This window comes from Lemur catta, chromosome 2 (genome assembly GCF_020740605.2).
Source record: "Lemur catta isolate mLemCat1 chromosome 2, mLemCat1.pri, whole genome shotgun sequence".
NCBI lineage: Eukaryota > Metazoa > Chordata > Mammalia > Primates > Lemuridae > Lemur > Lemur catta.
The window spans coordinates 71,678,275-71,700,268 of record NC_059129.1 but is presented as its reverse complement, the minus strand read 5'-3'; the positions used below and the strand labels follow the sequence as shown (position 1 = coordinate 71,700,268).

Genomic DNA, 21,994 nt, shown 5'->3' with positions numbered 1-21,994 from the left:
CATACCCTATGACCCAGCAATTTCCTTCATAGGTAAATATTTCAGAGAAACCAGTATGATAAGAAATACGTACAAGAATTCATAGCAGCTTGGTTTGTAACAGCAACAAGTTAGAAGTAATCCAAATACCCATCAAGAGTAGAACAGAATGTGTTGGGGAGAATTCCATCCTTCTCAATATTAAAGAATAGTTTATGTAGGATGGGCACCAGTTCATCTTTGTATGTATGGTAAAATTCAGGTGTGAACCCATCTGGACCAGGGCTTTTCTTTTTGGGAAGGTTTTTTATTGCTGTTTCAATTTCAGTTGTTGATATTGGTCTATTCAGGAATTCTATTTCTTCCTGATTGAGCTTGGGAAGGCTGTGTGATTCTAAAAATTTGTCCATTTCCTCCTCATTCTCCAATTTGTGTGCATAAAGATTTTTGTAATATTCATAGATAATGTCACGTATCTCTGTGGCTTCGGTTGTGATTTCTCCTTTCATGTTCCTGATGGAAGTTATTAAAGATTTTTCTTTTCTGCTCTTGGTTAGTCTAGCCAGTGGTGTGTCTATTTTATTTATCTTTTCAAAGAACCAACTTTTTGTTTTATTAATTTCCCTTATAGTATTTTTGTTGTCTTTTTCATTTAATTCTGATTTGATCTTAATAATTTCTCGCCTTCTGCTGGGTTTGGGGTCAGTCTGTTCTTCTTTCTCCAGCTCTTTGAGTCTATTCATTAAGTTGTCTAGTTGCCAATATAACATTAATACCAAAACCAGGAAAGGATGCAACAAAAAAAGAAAACTACAGACCAATTTCTCTCATGAACGTAGACGCAAAAATTCTCAATAAAATCCTAGCAAATCGTATCCAAGTGCTGATTAAAAAAATAATTCATCATGACCAAGTAGGCTTCATCCCAGAGATGCAGGGGTGGTTTAACATACGAAAATCTATAAATGTAATTAACCACGTAAATAGAAGCAAAAATAAAGACCATATGATCCTCTCAATAGATGCAGAAAAAGCATTTGACAAAATTCAACACCCTTTTATGATAAAAACACTTAACAACATAGGCATAAATGGGACCTACCTAAAAATAATACAAGCCATATATGACAAACCCACAGCCAACATCATACTGAATGGGGAAAAACTGAAAGCATTCCCACTCAGAACTGGAACCAGACAAGGCTGCCCACTGTCCCCATTACTTTTCAACATAGTATTGGAAGTCCTTGCGAGAGCTATCAGACAAGAGAGCAGAATCAAAGGTGTCCAAATAGGGACAGAAGAGATCAAACTCTCACTCTTTGCTGATGACATGATGTTGTATCTGGAAAACCCCAAGGACTCAACCAAGAGACTCCTGGAATTAATTAACGAATTCAGTAATGTCTCAGGTTACAAAGTCAATACACACAAATCAGAGGCATTCATATATGCCAATACCATTCAATCGGAGAACCAAATTAAGGACTCAATACCTTTCAAAATAGCAACAAAGAAAATAAAATATCTAGGAATATATTTAACTAAAGAGGTAAAGGACCTCTATAAAGAGAACTATGAAACGCTAAGGAAGGAAATTGCAGAACACGTAAATAAGTGGAAATCCATACCATGCTCATGGATTGGAAGAATTAACATCGTTAAAATGTCTATACTACCCAAAGTAATCTATAGATTCAATGCAATTCCTATTAAAATACCAACATCATTTTTCACAGATTTAGAAAAAATAATTATACACTTTGTATGGAATCAGAGAAGACCCCGTATAGCAAAAGCAATCTTAAGCAATAAAAACAAAATGGGAGGTATTGATTTGCCAGACTTCAAACTATACTACAAAGCTGTGGTTCTTAAAACTGCTTGGTATTGGCACAAGGGCAGGGACACAGACCAGTGGAACAGAACAGAAAACCCAAATATAAAATCATCCTCATATAACTATCTAATCTTTGACAAAATAGACAAAAACATACTCTGGGGACAAGAGTCCCTATTCAATAAATGGTGCTGGGAAAACTGGATAGCCACATGTAGAAGACTGAAACAGGACCCACAGATTTCACCTCTCACAAAAATTAAATCACGGTGGATAACAGATTTAAACCTTAAATGGGAAACAATTAGAATTCTAGAAGAAAATGTAGGAAAGACTCTTACAGACATTGGTCTAGGCAAAGAATTTATGAAGAAAACCCCTAAGGCAATCGCAGCAACAACAAAAATAAACGACTGGGACCTGATTAAATTAAAAAGCTTCTGCACAGCCAAAGAAATAGTCATGAAAATAAACAGACAGCCTACAGAATGGGAAAAAATTTTCGCATACTACACATCAGATAAAAGACTGATAACAAGAATCTATTTAGAACTCAGGAAAATCAGCAGGAAAAAATCAAACAATCCTATCAAAAAATGGGCAAAGGACATGAATAGAAATTTTTCAAAAGAAGACATAAGAATGGCCAAAAAACATATCAAAAAATGCTCAACATCCCTAATCATCAGGGAAATGCAAATCAAAACCACAATGAGATACCACTTAACTCCGGTGAGAATGGCCTTTATCAAAAAATCCCAAAACAACACATGTTGGCGTGGATGCGGAGAGACAGGAACACTCATACACTGCTGGTGGGAATGCAAACTAGTGCAACCCCTATGGAAAGCAATATGGAGATACCTTCAACAGATTCAAGTAGACCTACCATTTGATCCAGCAATCCCATTATTGGGCATATACCCAGAAGAACAAAAGTCATTCTTTAACAAAAACACCTGTACCCGAATGTTTATAGCAGCACAATTTACAATCGCAAGGATGTGGAAACAACCCAAGTGCCCATCAATCCACGAATGGATTAGTAAACTGTGGTATATGTATACCATGGAGTACTACTCAGCTATAAGAAATAACAATGATACGACATCTCTTTGGTTCTCCTGGAGAGAGCTGGAACCCATTATACTAAGTGAAGTATCCAAAGAATGGAAAAACAAGCATCACATGTACTCACCAGAAAACTGGTTTCCCTGATCATCACCTAAATGTACATCAGGGAAGGATACCAATTGGATATCAGACTGGGATGGGGGGTGGGGGGAGGGGATGGGTGTATGCCTACATGATGAGTGCGTTGCACACCCTCTGGGGAATGGTCATGCTTGAAGGTGCAGACCCGGGGAGGTGGGGGGGGGAGGGGATGGAGGTATGACTACATGATGAGTGCCAGGTGCACTGTCGGGAGAATGAGAACGGACGCGCTTGGGACTCTGACTCGGGGGGATGGGTGGGACATGGAAAATGTATATAACCTAAACTTATGTACCCCCATGATGAGCTGAAATAAAAAAAATATATATATAAAAAAAAAAAAAAAAAGAGTAGAACAGATAAACAAATTGTAGGTGTATTCAAATGGAGTACATCAAAGCAATGAAAATGAATAATCTACAGCCACTGACAACAACATGGATTAATCTCAAAGTCTTGAGCAAAATAAGCAAGGTACAAAAGAATACACACTGTAAAATCTCATTTATATAGAACTAAATAACAGGTGGAAAAAACCTCTATTATTTAGTGTACATACATAGGTGGTAAAACTAAAAGAAAAAGAAGGAACTCATCATCATAAAAGACAAAATAGTGATTACTGCTCAGTATCAGGAAGGGGAGAGTAATTGAAAAAGACACATAGAGGATACCTGTAATGTTCACAGCAGTCTATTTCTTGATGTGGGTAATAATCAAAACGGTGTGTTCTTTTTAACTAGTTGATAAAATGTGCATGTTTTATATACTTTTCTGATTTTGATTATGTTTTATAATTAAGAAAAGAAAAATAAAAAAGGAAAATAGAAAATAAACATGATGTGTGGAGGAACTCCTAGTAGGTTAAGGAAAATGGGTGCATACAGGGTATATAAGGAAATGAGACTGGAAAGATAATCAGGTATTTAACAACTTTAAGTCTCTTGGGATGTTATATAATAAAATTGTATAAAAATTTCTACATGATGTCCATACTAGGCTGATAGCAAACACGTATGTCTAGACTACTCCCTCCACATCCTTATATGAGGTGAGGGATGGAGAGAGGAGGTAAAGGGGAAGGGAGGAAAAGGAGAAGAGAGAGACTCCACGTTAGTTTGAGATGGCTCTCTAGTTCTTGATGCCTGTCCCTAATGAGGCCTAGCTATAATTCCTGTTCTCAGGTTCCAGAGGCTATCTTGCATCATATATTTTCCTATTTTATTTACTTTTAGGTGGTTTTCCTTACAAGCAAGGTTGTGACTGAGACAGGTCACGTGCTTAAATGCATCGTTCCATTATTTTTTATTTATGTATTCATTTATTTATTTATTTATTGTTAGAGACAGGATCTCACTCTGTCACCCAGGCTGGAGTGCAGTGGCATGATTCTAGCTCACTGCAGCCTCCAACTCCTGGGCCCAAGTGATCCTCATGCCTCAGCCTCCCTAGTTCTGGGATTACAGGCATGAGCCACTGTGCCCGAGTTGTTCTGTTATTAACTTAGAAGTCAAACAATAACACAATGATAAATGTTTCCTATCTGATTTATCAACCTTAGGTAAAAATCAGTCTTTTTATTTCTAAGAAATTTCTAAAGATAATAATACTCATTAAAATGCTCTAACATCACTGTTCTTTCACTTACCCTCAAAGTATGATGCTCTTGTGCTAATAGTATTCTTAGTTCTTCATGTAGTGTTATAACTTCCAGAAACTGTCCCCATAAAGCCATCAGAAGAGAGCAAAGTTGTGCAAGATTCATATTTATAAGTTCTGCCAGTTCATCAGGATTTTCTATTTTCTGAAATAAGAAAAAAAACTTCACTGCTTCCTGAGTTTACTACAACATACTTAAATATAATGTTATTGAGAATACCTTGCCTATCCTATGAATAGAAAGGCAAATTTGTTGTTTAAAAAATTTGTTGTGTATGTGTGCACGTGTGTAGAGAGAGAAAAAGACCAACTGACCAATGGTTTTCTACTTAACTGATAGTTACTGTAGCAATTTTCTGATATTCCAATATCTGAGACAATTTGTTACTGAAATAATGTTAATTATAATCTAAAATTACAAATTAAGATTCTATAGAGGATGATCAACTTCTAACACCAAAATATTGGTAATTTTAAACATAATGTACTAATGAGGATGAAAGTTATTATAAATATTTTTGAACAATAATAAATTTCCCCAAATCAGCTAAGTGAAGTATTTAAATTATCTATAACTTTTCAGAAAAAGAGGCTTTACTTCACTTGAGGGTAATCCTTTTACAGAGTTGTCAAACACCTTATTTCTTTTTCTTTTCTAACAATTCATTTATCCACTATTTATTGAACACATTTTAAATGCTAGGGTCTATATTCTAGAGACACAAAGATTAATATGAGAAGCTCACAGTCTTGTGAGAAGAGAAAAGCAGGTAAATAATCTATTATAAAGTACTATTATGAGTGCTCTAATAGTGATATTAAATTATTCCACTTATTTAAATATTCATCTAAACTGATCATAAAAGTTAAAAGTACTAAATTGTACTATGACATGTAGAATCTTCTAAAATGCAATTGGTTTTCTTGAGTAGACAAAATAAGGATTTTGAAACAAAGAATAATGAAAGACTATAAGTCAGAATGATTGCTTCTCTTTGGGGCAAGCATTTTTATTATTAAGACATGACTGTAATTCCTTGAGGCTGCAGTTAGTTTTCAGGCAGATAATACCTTGTTGCAAAAATTTATCTTTCAATTATTAGCAACCCTTGCAAATCTACCTTAAGTATACAGACGGATGCTGACTTCATTTCCCTATCCTAAAGAAGAGAGGGGTTGACACTGAAAGCCACTTCCATGGTTTCAATTACCATCTATACATAAACCAACAATTGCTAAATTGGTATCTTAGGATCACATCTTTCTCCTGAGCTCCAGACCCATTACTTACAATTGCGCTACAATTGTACCCATTCTTTTTTTTTTTCTTTTTTTTTGAGACAGAGTCTCACTCTGTTGCCCGGGCTAGAGTGCCGTGGCTTCAGCCTAGCTCACAGCAACCTCAAACTCCTGGGCTCAAGTGATCCTGCTGCCTCAGCCTCCCCAGTAGCTGGGAGCGCTACAGGCATGCGCCACCATGCCCGGCTAATTTTTTCTATATATCTTTTTAGTTGTCCAGCTAATTTCTTTCTATTTTTAGTAGACAAGGGGTCTCGTTCTTGCTCAGGCTAGTCTCAAACTCCTGAGCTCAAACAATCCACCCGCCTCGGCCTCCCAGAGTGCTAGGATTACAGGCGTGAGCCACCGTGCCCAGTCTGTACCTATTCTTAAAAACATATATATTAATATTTAAAAACTATATTTACTATATTAAATATTTAAATATATTTGTATATAAAATATTAAGTATCTTATATTAAGTATATATATTTATACTATATATATATCTACAAAGGTTGCTTATCACATGTTACTGCTACTCAGTTTCCCCCACACAAATCAAGCTTCCATTTATCCATACTAACTCAGAGAAGACACAAAACAAAAATAAGCAAAATTAGTAAGAAGGGAAGGGATTATGATCATGTGCTACCTACTTTTGTGACTCTAGTAACTGGTACATAGTAGTAAATCAATAAATATTTACTGAGTGAATAAATGAATGAATGAAGAATTACAGGCTTCAGATAAAAAAAAAAAGCATCCAGAATTTACAGAAAAAGATTATGTGTTCACAGAATTTGTGGAAGATGTTTTTGTTTTTAAGAACAAAAAGCTCCCAGAATTTATGAAAAATGTTTACAAATTCCAGGACTCTGGAATGGAAGCTAAGAAAGTCAATATACAATGAATAAGGATTTATCAACATATGATGAATCTATGGATGTGTTTTGCCACAGGAAATCTTTTTATAAATGTATTAGAAATGAAGCTAACAAGTGTTTCATGTCTCTCTTAAAAACACACATATTAAAATACACGCTAAAAGAAGCTAAAACCTGCAGTATATTATTGTCTCAAGGGTGGTTTTAATGGAGTTTACAAAAAGAAGAGTTGGATAAGCATGTGAAAGTAATTAAATAGTACTTTGTAGGAAAACTAAATCTAGTATACTCTACACACAAATAGAAATATGTGTCTTGGCCTTACCATGGGCTGAATAAAGTACACAATTTTTTTTTTTTCTTTTCTGAGAGCAAAGCTATCTTGATACCTAGTAATTACTAATTTCATTTCCTAGGGATCATGGTACCAAGGTCCTGAGACAGGATTTTAGTATTTTCATTATTTGAAAAGCATCCTTTCAACTGTAAATAAATTACTCCTTCGGTTTACATAAATCTCTTGTAATCAATCTCAAAACAAATAATAATAAAATTCTTCCTTACATTAAAAAAAGAAATTAGAATTAAGTTTGGCAAAATCCTTTATAAGCATAAATGTAGGAATAAGACTTTACATTTGCATATTTTTCAAATCATATTATCTTGTCTTATACAGATATACATTTTTTCATAATGTTCACTGATCTTGTTTGATTACAAAATAGTACTTACTTTAATAGACTTAGAAAATACCAAAAAAGAAGAAAATAAAAGTTCATTTTAGTGCATAAGCTTCAAATTTTTTTCAGTTAAATATAGAGAGCAAAAGCTAAAAGCATATATCATTTTGTGCCATTCTCACTGAATCACACAATATGGGCATTTTTCTACATTAAACATTTGTTGAAAGCACCATTTTTAAGGTTGTATAGTTGTAGATTATGAGGATCCCATAATTTGTTTAACTATTCTACTGTGGGTATTTATTTAGTTTAACATTTTTACAGTATTATAAATCTTTGCATGAATCTCTGATTATGTCTTTGGTATATGACTGAAAAGGGATACTCTTTTTGGCTTTGGATACATACTGCCAAATCAATCTCTGAAAAAGATCTACAAGGTGTGAGAATCTCTACCTCACCATATCTTAGGAAGCACAAAGTTATTTTAAAAATCACAGCCAATATGATAGGTTAAAAATGGTATCACAATACTTAAATTTTTGTTTCTCTGATCATTAATGAGACAATATTTTTCATATATTAGACTTTTTTGTAACTGGGTGTTTATCCTATGTTAATATGCAAAATGGTAATTACATGTGTTCTTATCGATTTGTATAAGCTCTGTAAATACTGTCATTATATATTTTGTCTATTCTGTTGTCAAAATTTACGCTGTTGTTAAATTTTATGATGTCCATTTACACATTGAAATTTAAATGCGTATCTTAAAAATTTATTAGTATTACTATATATTTAAGAAAATTTAATATAGATGCATATAAAGAATAAAGATTCCCCTTTACATTCCTTATTCTTTATGCAACCTTTTTCTGTATTAATGTTAACAGTTTGGAATATATATAGATATACTTTCAAATACTTTATATGTAAACACATAAACACAATCAAATACCTCGCTTTTTAGTTTTCATTATGTACTATATGAAATCATATTATTGATATTTTTCAATTTATCTTTTTCAATTAATATATCTTAAAGGGCTTTTCAGCATGAAAACAGTAACTGATGTCATAGATCAATAAATATTTCTTGAATTAAATAGTTCATGACAATACAAAGAGATCTACCTAATTGTTTTAAGTGACTACATGGGAGTTTATAATAACTAATGATGAAATTCTTTATATTCATATTTGTGTAGCTTAGGAATACTTTTGTAGAATAGATTATTAAATAAAAACTGTTATGTGAGAACTAATGTGAGTTTAAGAAATGTTTTTAAAATAGATTGATGAACTGATCTCAAAAAATATCGTACCAATTTATACCATCACCAACAGTGTATGCAAATACTAGTTTTCCTACACCTTTAACAGCAATGGAGATTAGCAGTCACTTTCTTTTTGCAAATTTCATGGGCAAAAAAAAAATACTGTTAATATCTGCATTTCCCTGGTTTTCGGTAAGAATGAGCATCATATCAGTAGCTAACGTGTTCTGCTAAGAATTGCCTATTTGTGCACTACCTCTGTGTATCTCTTTTTCATAAGGGTGTTGTGAAATTGATACACAGGAGCACTTTATATATTGTGAGCATTAAGGATTTACTGGTTTTATATATTGCAAATATTCTCTTCCAGTCTATTGCTTGCTTTCAACTTTATTTATAGTATATTTTGTTATAAAGAAGTTTCAAATCATCAATATCTTATTTTTTCCCTTAGTCTCTTTTATTCTTTTTCTTTTTATTGTCTGAAGGAGTCATTTCATATCCCAAGATCAGATTGCTTATAGTTACATGTAACTTTTTTCCTGCTAAATTTTTTTGGACATTTAACCTTTTAGTCCATTTACAATGCTTCTGTAGCATGGTATGAAGAACTAAATTTACCATACTATTTATAAACCTCAATGTTTAGTTATTAAACATATTAGTGACTATTTTAGTGCTATTTATTAATAGTTCCATTGACTTGTCTATTCTTTTAGAGAAGTCCTACCTTATTTCTGTTATTGTTATTTTATACATATTTTAGTATCTAGTTGGGCAAGTCCTGCCAAGTTTTTCTTAGACACTCTTATATTTCTTCAAATGATTTTTAAAGTAAGTTTAAAAATTCCCAGTGGTTTTGATTTGGGCTCATTAAAATGATTAACTTGAGAAAATCTGACTAACTTTCAGTGATTATCCTTCTATACAGGAGTATCATGTTTATTTATTCAAATTTTCTTCAATCACTCAGTGAAACACTATAGATTTTTTCATATTAATCACACACATCTTAAGATTGTTATTATTATTATTATCATTATTATTATTTTTTTTTTTTGAGACAGAGTGTCACTTTGTTGCCCGGGCTAGAGTGAGTGCCATGGCGTCAGCCTAGCTCACAGCAACCTTAAACTCCTGAGCTTAAGCGATCCTACTGCCTCAGCCTCCCGAGTAGCTGGGACTACAGGCATGCGCCACCATGCCTGGCTAATTTTTTAGATATAGATTTTTAGTTGTCCAGATAATTTTTTTATTTCTATTTTTAGTAGAGATGGGGTCTCGCTCAGGCTGGTCTTGAACTCCTGACCTCGAGCGATCCACCCGCCTCGGCCTCCCAGAGGGCTAGGGATTACAGGCGTGAGCCACCGCGCCCGGCCTTAAGATTATTTTTAAGTATTTAATGTTCTTTCAAGCAACTAGTACAGGAACATTAGTGATTTTTTAAAGAAAATACTTATGTTATTTGAACTGCAAGGAAAGCCTCTAGGATAGTATAAAAATTATTTATGTATCCATATATGTTTAATTTTCTGAGAGGGTAAATACCTTTTCAGTCTAGTCTGCATTCCAATTTATATACAAAAATATATTTCAAACCAAATACATACTTTCATTTGATTCATGCCTCTGATTTATTCTGTTGTAGCTGATTGAATACATAATGAATTTAAAATAGTCAAAACATTTAATGTCTTGGCCAAGAAAAAAAAAAAGAAATAAAGAAAACAGGTATCTATTCAATTTAATTGTAAGAATGAACTAAAAAAATTATCTAACACAGAAATTGATGTGTTGAAAGAAAACAAATTTTCATTTTTAAACAATGTCATTTTACAAAACTATACAAGTTTAAATAATGTTTTAAAAATTTGTCTAGAAAATCTTTGAATGAACTAATATTAGAAAATGTACATTTTTGATAAGTTAATTATCTTTGCTATTTCATTTATATGCAGAATAATATACTTTTTAGAACATAAATTAACTTGATGATAAAGCCAAATGTACTTTGATCAATTAAGCTGTGGTTCTACCATGATTAACCATTTCATCTTTGCATTTTAGGAAAGACAATTAATTAATTAATTTGAGTTTTCACAGACCAAATATTTAGAATAGGAAACAGACACCACTCAAATAACTTGATAATGTGAATTTTAAAAATCCAAGTACCTTAACTTCTTCACATAGTTCAGTAAGCCGAGCTTCTACATCCATTTCCTCTGGAAGGAGTAAAGAGTAATTAGAGGAAATATTTCAATGTTAGATCTGAAAACTATTTTTGAAATTATATAAGTAAATTAAATTCCCTTAAAAAAAGGAAGATTGAGAAATATCTTTTGGACTATATTCAATAAATTAAATTTCACTATAATATATTTTCATAAATACATTAATTATAGTTAACATGATTATTAAGTGCTAGGTTTTTATTATTAAATAGTGTATTTTCAGTTCTCACAAGAGTTAACACTGTCAAGGAAATATCAACTATATATGTAAAGTAACCTGCATGACTGTGTCATAGAAAAGAAAAAATGTATAATTAGGTTTTACCGTATTTCATATTTTGTAATTTCTTGTAAAGTTTAATATTTTGTGTTTATATATATATATGCCTTTTTATTTACAAAGTTATTCCTAAAACACCCAAGTGAAATTAATTTTTATAACTGAAACATATTTAAAACATACCTGCAGCATAACTATTTAATAAAAATGAATGACAAAATCCTTTTCAATAAAAAGGTAGTTCCTAATTTAGTTTAGTAAATTCATTTTTCTATAAGATATTACTAAACTGAGGTAGATTTTTGCCACATAATCTTGATTTATTTAATGTATACTATAATAATTATATATAAAGGGATGTATATATTTACAATTAAAACAGTAATATTTAGAAGGGAATACAGAAACTAACAGAATATAAAGATTTATTACTTATTTTTTACAGGGAGCCTAAAGCCTGCAATATCTTAATTTTTAACTAGAAATCAAACTAAAATAAGTTCTCTTAAAAGAAAAGCATAGTTATAATCATAAAATTTCATAATCGATTATTATGAAAGTTTAATTGATCATTCTCACACAAAGGCAAAAGTACATTCTATCACATTCCTGAATTCACTTGTCAGTTCCATACCTCATAAGATAGACTGAATGTTTACTACATGACAAAAAGAATGATAAATATTTAGATTTAGTAAAATAAGCAGTCATGATTAAGTGATAAACACAACCAAGCTACAATGTGAACAAATATTCTGTTGGTAACTAAAACCAGTAGAACACATATATACATTTTGTAATTCACAAAATATACAAATAAAATTGCATGTTGACATACACCAGTAGATAGATCACTAATTTGGTCTACTTGTTTATAACTAGAGAAATTTGCTAAGATTTCACAAATCATTTCACTGTCAGATAAATCAGTGGCTTCTAATATTAGGTTTTCCAAAACTACAAAAAAATCAGCAGTAGACCCTGCATTAAAATTACAACTTCTACATGGCAACATCTGTTTTCACATTACTTGTGCTCTTTTCTTGTGATAGAAGAAAATCAGTAAAATCAGTCTCAGTAGGTTACATATCCTACCTCTGAATTAAAAAAAAAATGAAAATAACTTTTTAGAATTTTGACACATTTTTTAAATGTTTACATAGAAGAGCCTACATGCAATAACTGGTACATCTGCATTATAATTAGTGAGAGCTACTTCAATGCAAACAACATCTTAAAGAATGTTTAAAAGCAAAACTTCAAAATCTTAGGATCAAAATTATTTCAAAATCATTTAGGATTTTTAACCAAGTTTAAAATTCTATTTTAATTTTTTTTCTTTTTAAAATGACATATACAGTTGGCCCTTGAACAATAAGAGTTTGAATTGTGCAGATACACTTATATGCACATTTTTTTCAATAGATAATTGGAAATTTTTTTTGAGATTTGTGACAATTTTCAAAATCTACCAAACTTTGTACCCTAGAAATATCAAAAAATTACGAAAAAGGTATGTCATAAATGTATAAAATATATGTATATACTGATCTTTTTATGTGTTAATCAGCTGTTTATATTATTGGCAAGGCTTCCAGTGAGCGGTAGGCTATTTATTAATAGTTAAGTTTTAGGGAAGTCAAAAGTTATATGCAGATTTTTTACTATATGGGGGTTGGTGCCCCAATACCTACACTGTTCAAGGGTATGCTGCATATCCATTTATACAATTTCATAGAAATGTATAAATGTGATCATTATATAAATTTTTTGAGGGTCCTAGGCTCCACTTGCTCAAGGTTATAATCTAGAACATACCCTTCCATATTTTTCAAATACACATATACATGTATGAGTTTTGGAGTTACTGTTTTACAAAAATGGGATTGTATTTTACATAGTTTTCTGCATCTTGCTTTCTTCTCTCAGCAGTACTTGACGAAAATCTGGTGCCCAGCTCTAAAGCATTTTTTTAAAATGGCTACGTAATATTCCTTGATGTGGGTGCATCATAATGTCTTCTGCATTCTGCGCTTTGCCCAAATGATGGGCATTTATCTTTGTTTACAGTGTTTTGACACTAAGAACAATACTGCGATAAACCTGCTTGTATCTGTGTCTTTCCATATCAGTATCTTATTTTTATGATACAGGTTAACAGAAGCGGGGTTGCTAGGTCAAAGGGTACATACATGTATCTTACATTTATTTCCTAAATCTATCCATCCATTCATCTATCCATTCATTCAATAAATATTTATAATACAGCTTAGAAAACACCAAGTTTAAAGGTAAAAGATATCTCAGTAAAAGTGTTATTTAATCAACTTCATCATGCTTTAGTTTTGAATCAAGCCTTTTCCTACCAAACCAAGATCTGCCCCTTTCTTTCTATATTCCTTATTATATTAAACAGCATTCTGTAAAACTATTTAGAATGTTCACATATAAATTGATAGGCTGGCAATACAATAGTTTAAATTAGAAGTACATTTAAATCACTAAACAAAAATGCTAAAACATGTCATAAATGAATGACCACAATTTCATATGATGAATTCTGTCATTTTACAGTAACTTTTTATGAGCATATAAAACTATACTCCAAAGAATGACTAAATAAATTTTCAACCTTTCTTTTTTCTTCCTGATAAGAAAATCAGTTTCTCTTAACAGTCTTAGTGAAAACTAACACAATAGTTATTTCTGAGCTAGTTTTCATCTAAGAAATGCTGAGAAAGATTGTGGCTTCTTAATTTATTTTTGTTTATGCTTTTGAAAATTGAAAAATAAATACTGTGATTTTAATTCATTTTTTGATTTCTACAGCTTTTCATAATTTTTTAAAAATATAATTGTGATAGTCTATTCAATACAAAGTAAACCCTTTTAATATACTTATAGAAAGATAGTAAATTAAGTACTATTGGTAATCAAGAACAAATATCTAAAAAATATATAAAAGTATATAAATAAAATAATTAGATCAGAATAGTTCCTTTACCACATGTAACATATCCGGATAGTGATAATTTGATGTTATTTTGTTTTTATATAGAATAACAAAAACTAAATAAAAATTGACTTAAAAAAACAAAACCAGACACTGAAGATGTTTCCCTTCTCAATTTCTGCATGAAACAAGTTTTTAAGTCACATTTTATTATCAGGTCTATCCAAAGATAAAATTACTTTCAGAGAAAATTTAAGGCAATATCATAAAACCAACAAATTCTGGCAATAAGCAGGGTTTCAAAAAAGCGCTCTTTGTAGAAACTCTAGAAAGAATATGGAAAAAGCATATTCTTTGCAGTTACCATTTCCGGTTTTAAATAAAAACTTCAATATTACAAATTAATTAAGAAATTAACCAAAACTTATCTATAAACCAAACTGATTCTAAAGGTAAGTTCTTAAGAGTGGTGAAAACACATTATATGAATAAATATATATTTATGAAATTGATGCTAATTTAAAGCAAAGTTTCATACTATTTAAAAGGGATTATTTACTTAGCCTATTTGTAAACATACCTAGACAGGTGCCTTTCTGGGTTCGTGGCTGTTTTCTTCTGAGAAGACGCTCATATAGGACCTGCATGTTGGCCTTGGCTAGTTATAAGGATTGCACACAGCACTAGTTACTATACTCCTTTTACAACAAAATTTACTAGAATTTTCCAACTTGTTAATAATAGACTTAGTATTGATCTGATAGTGCAGTTAGGTAATTCGCTTATTAGAATTACAAATGATGTACATTCAGGTTTATATTACTTTGTTTTTTTCTATTTAAATTTGCCATCAACTTTTCATAATCCAATCTCATTTCTATATTTTAATTTCTTAGACTCAGAATTTGAGTTTTGGCAAGGATCTCAGAGATCAGCTAGGTCCACTCCCTGCTTTCACAAGTGTAGATACTGAGGTTCAGATGGGTTATATCACTTGCCAAAACCTAGATTCCAGAACTCCTTACTCTTCTTGTCAGTAAGAGCTTCTTGCTTCAAACCAATATTTAACTATCTGTCATCATAAAATGTACATCATTCATCTAGGAGAAAAGAAAAAGGCAAAAAAGCAGAAAGGAATTCAAGGTATTATTTTAAAAGAGGGAACAGATTTTAGATCAATTTTTCAAAGCATGGAGGAGTTTAAGAATTTTAAATATAATGCTTATTTGAAAACTCAAGAAAAGTGCTAAATAATAGAAGTAAATATAATACATTCTCTAATTAAGAACTACTTTATATTTACTTATTAAAATTGGTGAATACAGTGATGTTAAGTCAGTAGTATATTATGGAAATACATTAGTGACCACAATTTAATTTGGCAGGATAAAAATAAATAATATTGATAGTTCAGAATATGCAATAAATACTTTTATTTTGAACAGCTAATAGCATTTTTAGATGTTTTCCTAGAAGACCCATACAAGAATAATCTAAAATTCACAATAAAGAGAAAGGAAAATTTAAATAGTAAAGCTTAAGAACACAAAGTATTTACCAATATTTATTGAAAATGAGTCTTGATTTTAAAAATCACTAAAAACCTGTTATAAGCTATGTGTTGATGCCTATGCTTCTTCAGGTAACAACAAAAACTGTATTGAACTACTTCACTCATTCACTCATTCATTCAACAAATATATTTTGAATAAATATATGTGTAAGGTACTAATAATTTTATTCTATTTCTATTATTTATTTATCAAAACTGAATGAAGCCTACGTTTGCTTTAGAGTTTTATTTTCTCATAAAATATTTTAAGCAAGTATTTTGGAATAAAGCTGACATTCATTTGGTAACTGACCCCTGAAATTAAATATAAGGGCTCTTTTATTATGTTATTTTTTAATATTATAAGCCCAAAGTAACATGTAAGACATAAAAGCCATCCTTACCTGAAAGAAAACTGAAAATCTTATAAATAAATTATCGAGCTGAGGGTAGATTAAGAAATTAGTAATAAAGTACTAATATTGTCTAAGCTATATGAAATAAATCTTTGCCTTTGAAAAGTGAAACATTTTTGTTTCATTACTAAATGTAAATTTTACTAATAAACATACTTCCTTTTAGAGAAATTTTTTCTAGCTTAAAATGTGATTCTTGTTTTTTTCATTTGTAAATATTACACGTTAAATCTACCTGCAAATTATATGCAGATGAAAATCTTCCTTATACAGGCATTTATAGGCCCAGCTAACCTTAATATGAATATAGTCATCTCTCTGGGTGAGTTTCTCCTGCTTATCCCAATGCTAAGCTGATTTCTTATTACTGTTGTGAGAGGAGAGGGAAGAGGAGAAGTCAAAGTTCTTTAAAGACAGAGACCTATCCGTTCCTCTATACCTAGCACATTGCCTGACACAATAGGTGCTCATAAAAAGCCTAAGGGAATTAATTAAGAAGTATTATTCCTAGAGCTCCTTTACATCCTCTGCCTTTTGGATGATTTTATCTTTCCTTTCTGATACATGCACCACATCTGATTCCCTTTAATCTCCTTACCTTGAAAATGGAAATCACTTTGTTTATAGACCTAAAGTGAGTAAGTGACAGAAATGGTTCCGAATGTGCACTTGTAAGCACAAGATAATGCCTCCCTGAATTCTACTGTAGTATTACATACTGAGACTATTAATACATTTTCTTGTAGAAATACTATTACACATGGCTTTTAAGTTTTACATTATTACTTTTTATGCTATTACTTTTCAGGCACATGACAGTGTCCTTCATTAATATTGTGGTTTAATAGCTTTGTGATATGGTCATCAAACCTAACCAACATTTTAATATAATTCTCCTACAAAAATGTTTTTGAGTTCCAACCACCAAATTAAAAAATATTTGGAACACAATTTTTCTACTAATTGAGGATAAAGAATGGCTTACATTAGCTCTATTCTACAAATGATGGTTTCATGTTTAGGAGAGAAAATTTTAAAAAATTTACATTTGGGGCAGTAGTCTCCTGTAGAATTTTCCTAAAGAAAATAGAAGGATTCTAAGTATATAAAATACAAGGAAAAAAGAGAATGTTTTGGAGAATAATGATCAAAAGATTTATCCCTTCTACACTATCATTTTTGTTTTGAGAAAGAATAAGTAGTCAAGAAGGAATAAACACATTTTCCTATTGTTTGTTTATCTGTGTAACCATTGGGATTACTGAATCAAGCATTTCTAACAGTCAATTTTGTGATACTTATGTCTAGTCAAGTCAAGATAGTGTGAACTAACTTGACTGAATAATGGAGTTAATCAAATCCATTTGAGTAGTTGCTGATAGGCAGTGGCACAACAGCCAGCATTTTCTCACAGCTGAATTTAAGTGGGGTACAAATCCTTACACTTTCTTGCAATTATTTTGCAATCCAAAACAGACAATTAAAAAAACAGCCTCATTAGTCTAAAACCCAAGAACTATTTTCAATAACAATGATGATTTTAGAGAGTACATTGATATTATTAAAAGACTGAGATCCTTGAGGAACAAAGGAATAAACAAAGAATACTGATTAAGTAAACTTCAAAAAGCAATTCATGATTTTTTCACATAGATGGTAAAAATAATTTATTCTGAGAAAATAACTACATGTGTTTTTATAACCTATTAGCTGATATTTGAAAATAAAAGCTTATAAAACTGACAAAAAAAGTCTGAATGAAAACTTATTTTGCCAATCTCAATAATTTATCATCTGTGAAATGATACATGTAAAAGCATTTTGCAAACTACAAATGGTATATGAAATCAAGGCAATATATATACAGATATTATTTTTGGATTAAACCTGAAGCTTGATTTTTTTAATGATTTAAATAATTTCCAAAATGTTAAAACAGTAAGTAATGTTATTATTCCCTAAAGCAATATAAAAAGAATAGAGATCTAAAAACCACATGTACTTAAAAATGTTCCAAGTACTTAAAATCTGCTTAGACTGTAAAATATTTGAAAGTATGAATTTAATTTACCTTCCTATGATTCCACAGATAACTACATTTGCTTTCTAACATGTTTTCTGGTTATATTTTAAGAGTAGTACTATATTGACGTATGGCTTTTAAAAAAAAAAAATCTATCAAAAGACTCATTTCAAACTTAGCACCAAGAAGTTATTTCTCAATATTGTAAAAACCGTTTTTAAACTGCAAAAAGTGATTTGTAGAGTTGAAAAAGATGGAATTGATAGAGAAGTAAAAGTGAAGTAGATAAACATTGTAGTTTTAGCATAGAAAAACTATCGCAAAGCTGATAACTAGCAATGTAAGAAAGAAGAGAATGACTTCAACTGTAGGATAGGTCTTGCTACTTTTAACATACCCAGTTCTAGTTTCTGACAAGAGGGAATCTCTTCTGTTACCGTAATGAAGTAGCTGTGCAATCCCTTGAAGGCTAGCAGCAAAGTGGCACAAAGTGTATAATGAAAACGATAGGCATGATGTAGGAAGGAGTCTGCAATGATGAAGCTGCAACCCTAAACAAAACATAGATTTGGTATATAAAGTGTTAGTAATTCAAAGTCTAAAAATATTACACTTGAAACTTGAAATAATAAAGAAAAAATACCTCAGCATTTGCAATCACAGTTATTCTAAAACATATAAGAAATTCAGCAATATTTTAGAGTTATTCATAGAAGTAATTTAAACACATGAAATGAGACCCTAGTAATTTCAGTTACAGTGGATTTTTATTACAAGCAAATGAAATTATGATTTTTTGATAACATGAGATTCATATTACATTTGAACTGAAGAACAGATACTCTGCTTTTATAGGATAAACCCCCTTTCCTTTTATAATAATGGTTGTATTTGCACTACTCTAAACTGAGTTTCAACTCTGGCAATTGTTCTTTAAAGGCACACCTCTGGAATGATTCTATCAGTTTTGTTAAGGGAGCAAAGCACAAGTTTAAAAAGGAACTGGCTGTCAAAGATCTCTATCTACTAATCTGTTAACATTTTGAAGTATCAAGTTAGTTTTCAAAATAGATAATTGGAACCAAACAATTTGTTAAGATCATATTTAAGTAGATCTGTTAGTTGCTAAGTTCAAATTATTAATAAAAGAAATATCACATTAACAGATAAAACGGTTAAAAGCATTTCTTTTAAAATAAGAAGGAAAAGAAGATTTATAAACATATTCATTTCTTACATCTGGTGATAACTGTTTTGTGTAGTTAATACCAAAGACCACGCTTTCAAGAGTAGGAATCACAGAATCTTTGTTTTGTGCTGGTGCATTTCTATTTAACCAAGTAGTCTTCACAGGGCGAGGAAAGCTGGAGGAGTAAGTATTATACTATTATTGTCATAATAGTTCATTTGAACATTTTTAAATATTTACAAAAGAAAATCTTACAGGAATAGAAGAGCAAGGATTTTGCAAGGTTATGAATTCTAAAGTATTATTAAAGTAGTGTTTCCTTTAATTTTGAATAATTATGAAAAAATATAATGAGTATAAAAAAAACTAAGGCTGGATATTTGAGACTGCTTCTTTATATTTGAATTTCCAGAAGTTCCAAAGGACATTAAAGATAAAACATGGTGGGATGACACCACCATGTAGCTAAATGACACTTGAGAGTCGAGCTGAATTTGGAAATACTGATCTGTCAGAACTGTTTACCAAGTCTAAAATATTAACACTTAATCAAGTATGGATGCTATTTACAGAAATAAAGAGTACTCACTTAAATGCAGAGAAAGAGAAATTACTAAATCTACTTGATGCCTCTATTTCTCAAAAATAAGTTATTTCTCTTAATTCTCTTCACTAAAAGGCTATAAATGCTATTAAAAAAATTTTTATAAGTGCTTCAAGGCACCATCTCAACCATATGTGAACTACTTCTGTTAGTACTAACATTACATAAAGTAGTCCATAAATTTCATAAAATAAGCAGCACATTCCTGTTTGAATGTTTAAAAATCGTACGGTTATATTTGAGATAAAGTAGGCCACAGTATTTGGAATTTTTGGTAGTTTCTCAAAAGGGAAAATATAGGAAAATATATCAATTCTGCCATAAGCAGAGAGCAGCCTTTGTTTGCAATATCAATTAGCTTTGCAAAAATAAAACATCTATATCCCAGCAAAGAAAAGTAAATCCCAGCAAATCAATGGTAAATTCCACTTGTTACAATGTGTTTTTCAGAATTGAGTCATAAAAGTTATACTTAAAAAATAGGTCATGTAAAAATTAAGCAAAGAAAGAAACCTAACACATTTACTGTAAATAATCAATATAATATCTATAATTCTGTTGATCATAGAAATTATTTTAAATAAAATGACATTTAAAAAGGTAATGTTACAAATTAAAATTTTTTCAATGTGCTTAGAGGATAAAAAGCCACCTATAATAAAACTTCAGGAAAAACTTGTTGAAGAATAAATGGTAGAGAATGTTACCCTTAGACATGACCCTTTTACCAGCAGACCACCAGCAAAAAGCTTTCCTTTATCCCCTCCTTGCTTCCCTTTCCCAACCTATTATTTACAGGCAGAGGAAGGCAGGCCAAGATGCTGCTTCTTTCAGGACAAAGTTTTAGCAGCAAGAAAGGGGACAGATATAAGGGTAGCTAGGTAGAGAACAGCAACCTCAGCTGTTGCAGGCATGTTGTTTTCTTTTCCAGTCACTAACCAGAGCCAACAGTTAATCCTCTTGGCTTCTGATTCTGAGCCAAAAATGTCTTCTTCCAGTAAACGGCCTCTAGGAGATGAGCTGCCCCTTTCTCCTAATAGTCTGAGGCAAAAGCTGCTGTATTTCAAGAGGAAGCACACATTTAACTCACTAGGATTAGTGACATGAATCTCACTATTCTGTTTAATTAGGGTCTTAAACAGCAACATTAATAACTTGAGGTAACCTCTATGAATTGTGCATTTTTCAAATGAGAAACTAAGCTAGTTTTGTAAAGATTGTCTTGTTAAATTTTAAAAAGAAATGGTTAAAACAGTTTAATTAGGAAATCTTACTGAAACTACAAAAAGAATATTCAGAAAACTACAATAATATACTTTATATATAGATAAAATTATAGCATTAAAATCTAACATGTAATAATCATATAAATGCAACATTGTATATTACTTGAAAGTTATATTTCAAAAACATTTTCTTGTCATACAAGTTTCATTAACTTATAATGTTATGACATATTAATGTATTTCAGAAAAACTTTCAAAATTTTCTCCAAGAAGTTTATAATAAAAAATACCTTCTTCTTTCTAAAAGCTATTGCAACTGAGCACAGCCTCTCAAAGGCCTAAGGAGGTAAGACAAATACAGCAAAACAACCAGTTACAGATATTATTATAGAACAGGAAGGCAAAGCAAGTCATCAGGAGAAATATACTTCTTCCTGGACCTGCGCTCTAAAAGGAACTAGGTCAAGATGATCTTTCAGTAAGAGATTAGAGAGCAACACAATGATAGAGGTTCTCAATTAGTTTTTAAAATAATGTAAAGATATGTTACAGGAGGCTATTACTTGTGGTCAATATGTTAAATTGTGTTGGACTTCAATAAATTCTAAGGGTAATTCTGCAAAAATGACCTACTTAGCTATCTGATAAATGAGTTCACCATATCCCTTAGGCATTATCCCTAATATCAGTTGTCAGAAT

General features: G+C 31.0%; 1 protein-coding gene across 4 annotated transcripts in view; it reads right to left on the bottom strand.

Annotated features, from left to right (window-relative positions):
* The window catches only part of FAM135A (family with sequence similarity 135 member A), a 101,804-nt gene that overhangs the window by 52,554 nt on the left and 27,256 nt on the right, over positions 1 to 21,994 (bottom strand). For 3 of the 4 annotated variants that reach the window (XM_045543811.1, XM_045543813.1, XM_045543812.1), the window contains exons 6-10: positions 19,514 to 19,640; positions 18,674 to 18,827; positions 14,866 to 14,943; positions 10,994 to 11,043; positions 4,683 to 4,838 (exon numbers count right to left, since the gene is read on the bottom strand). In XM_045543811.1, the coding sequence (XP_045399767.1) occupies positions 4,683 to 4,838; positions 10,994 to 11,043; positions 14,866 to 14,943; positions 18,674 to 18,827; positions 19,514 to 19,640 (565 nt within the window). Of the gene's footprint in view, positions 1 to 4,682; positions 4,839 to 10,993; positions 11,044 to 14,865; positions 14,944 to 18,673; positions 18,828 to 19,513; positions 19,641 to 21,994 lie in introns of those variants that run through there. The other variant, XM_045543814.1, reaches the window with a different exon arrangement.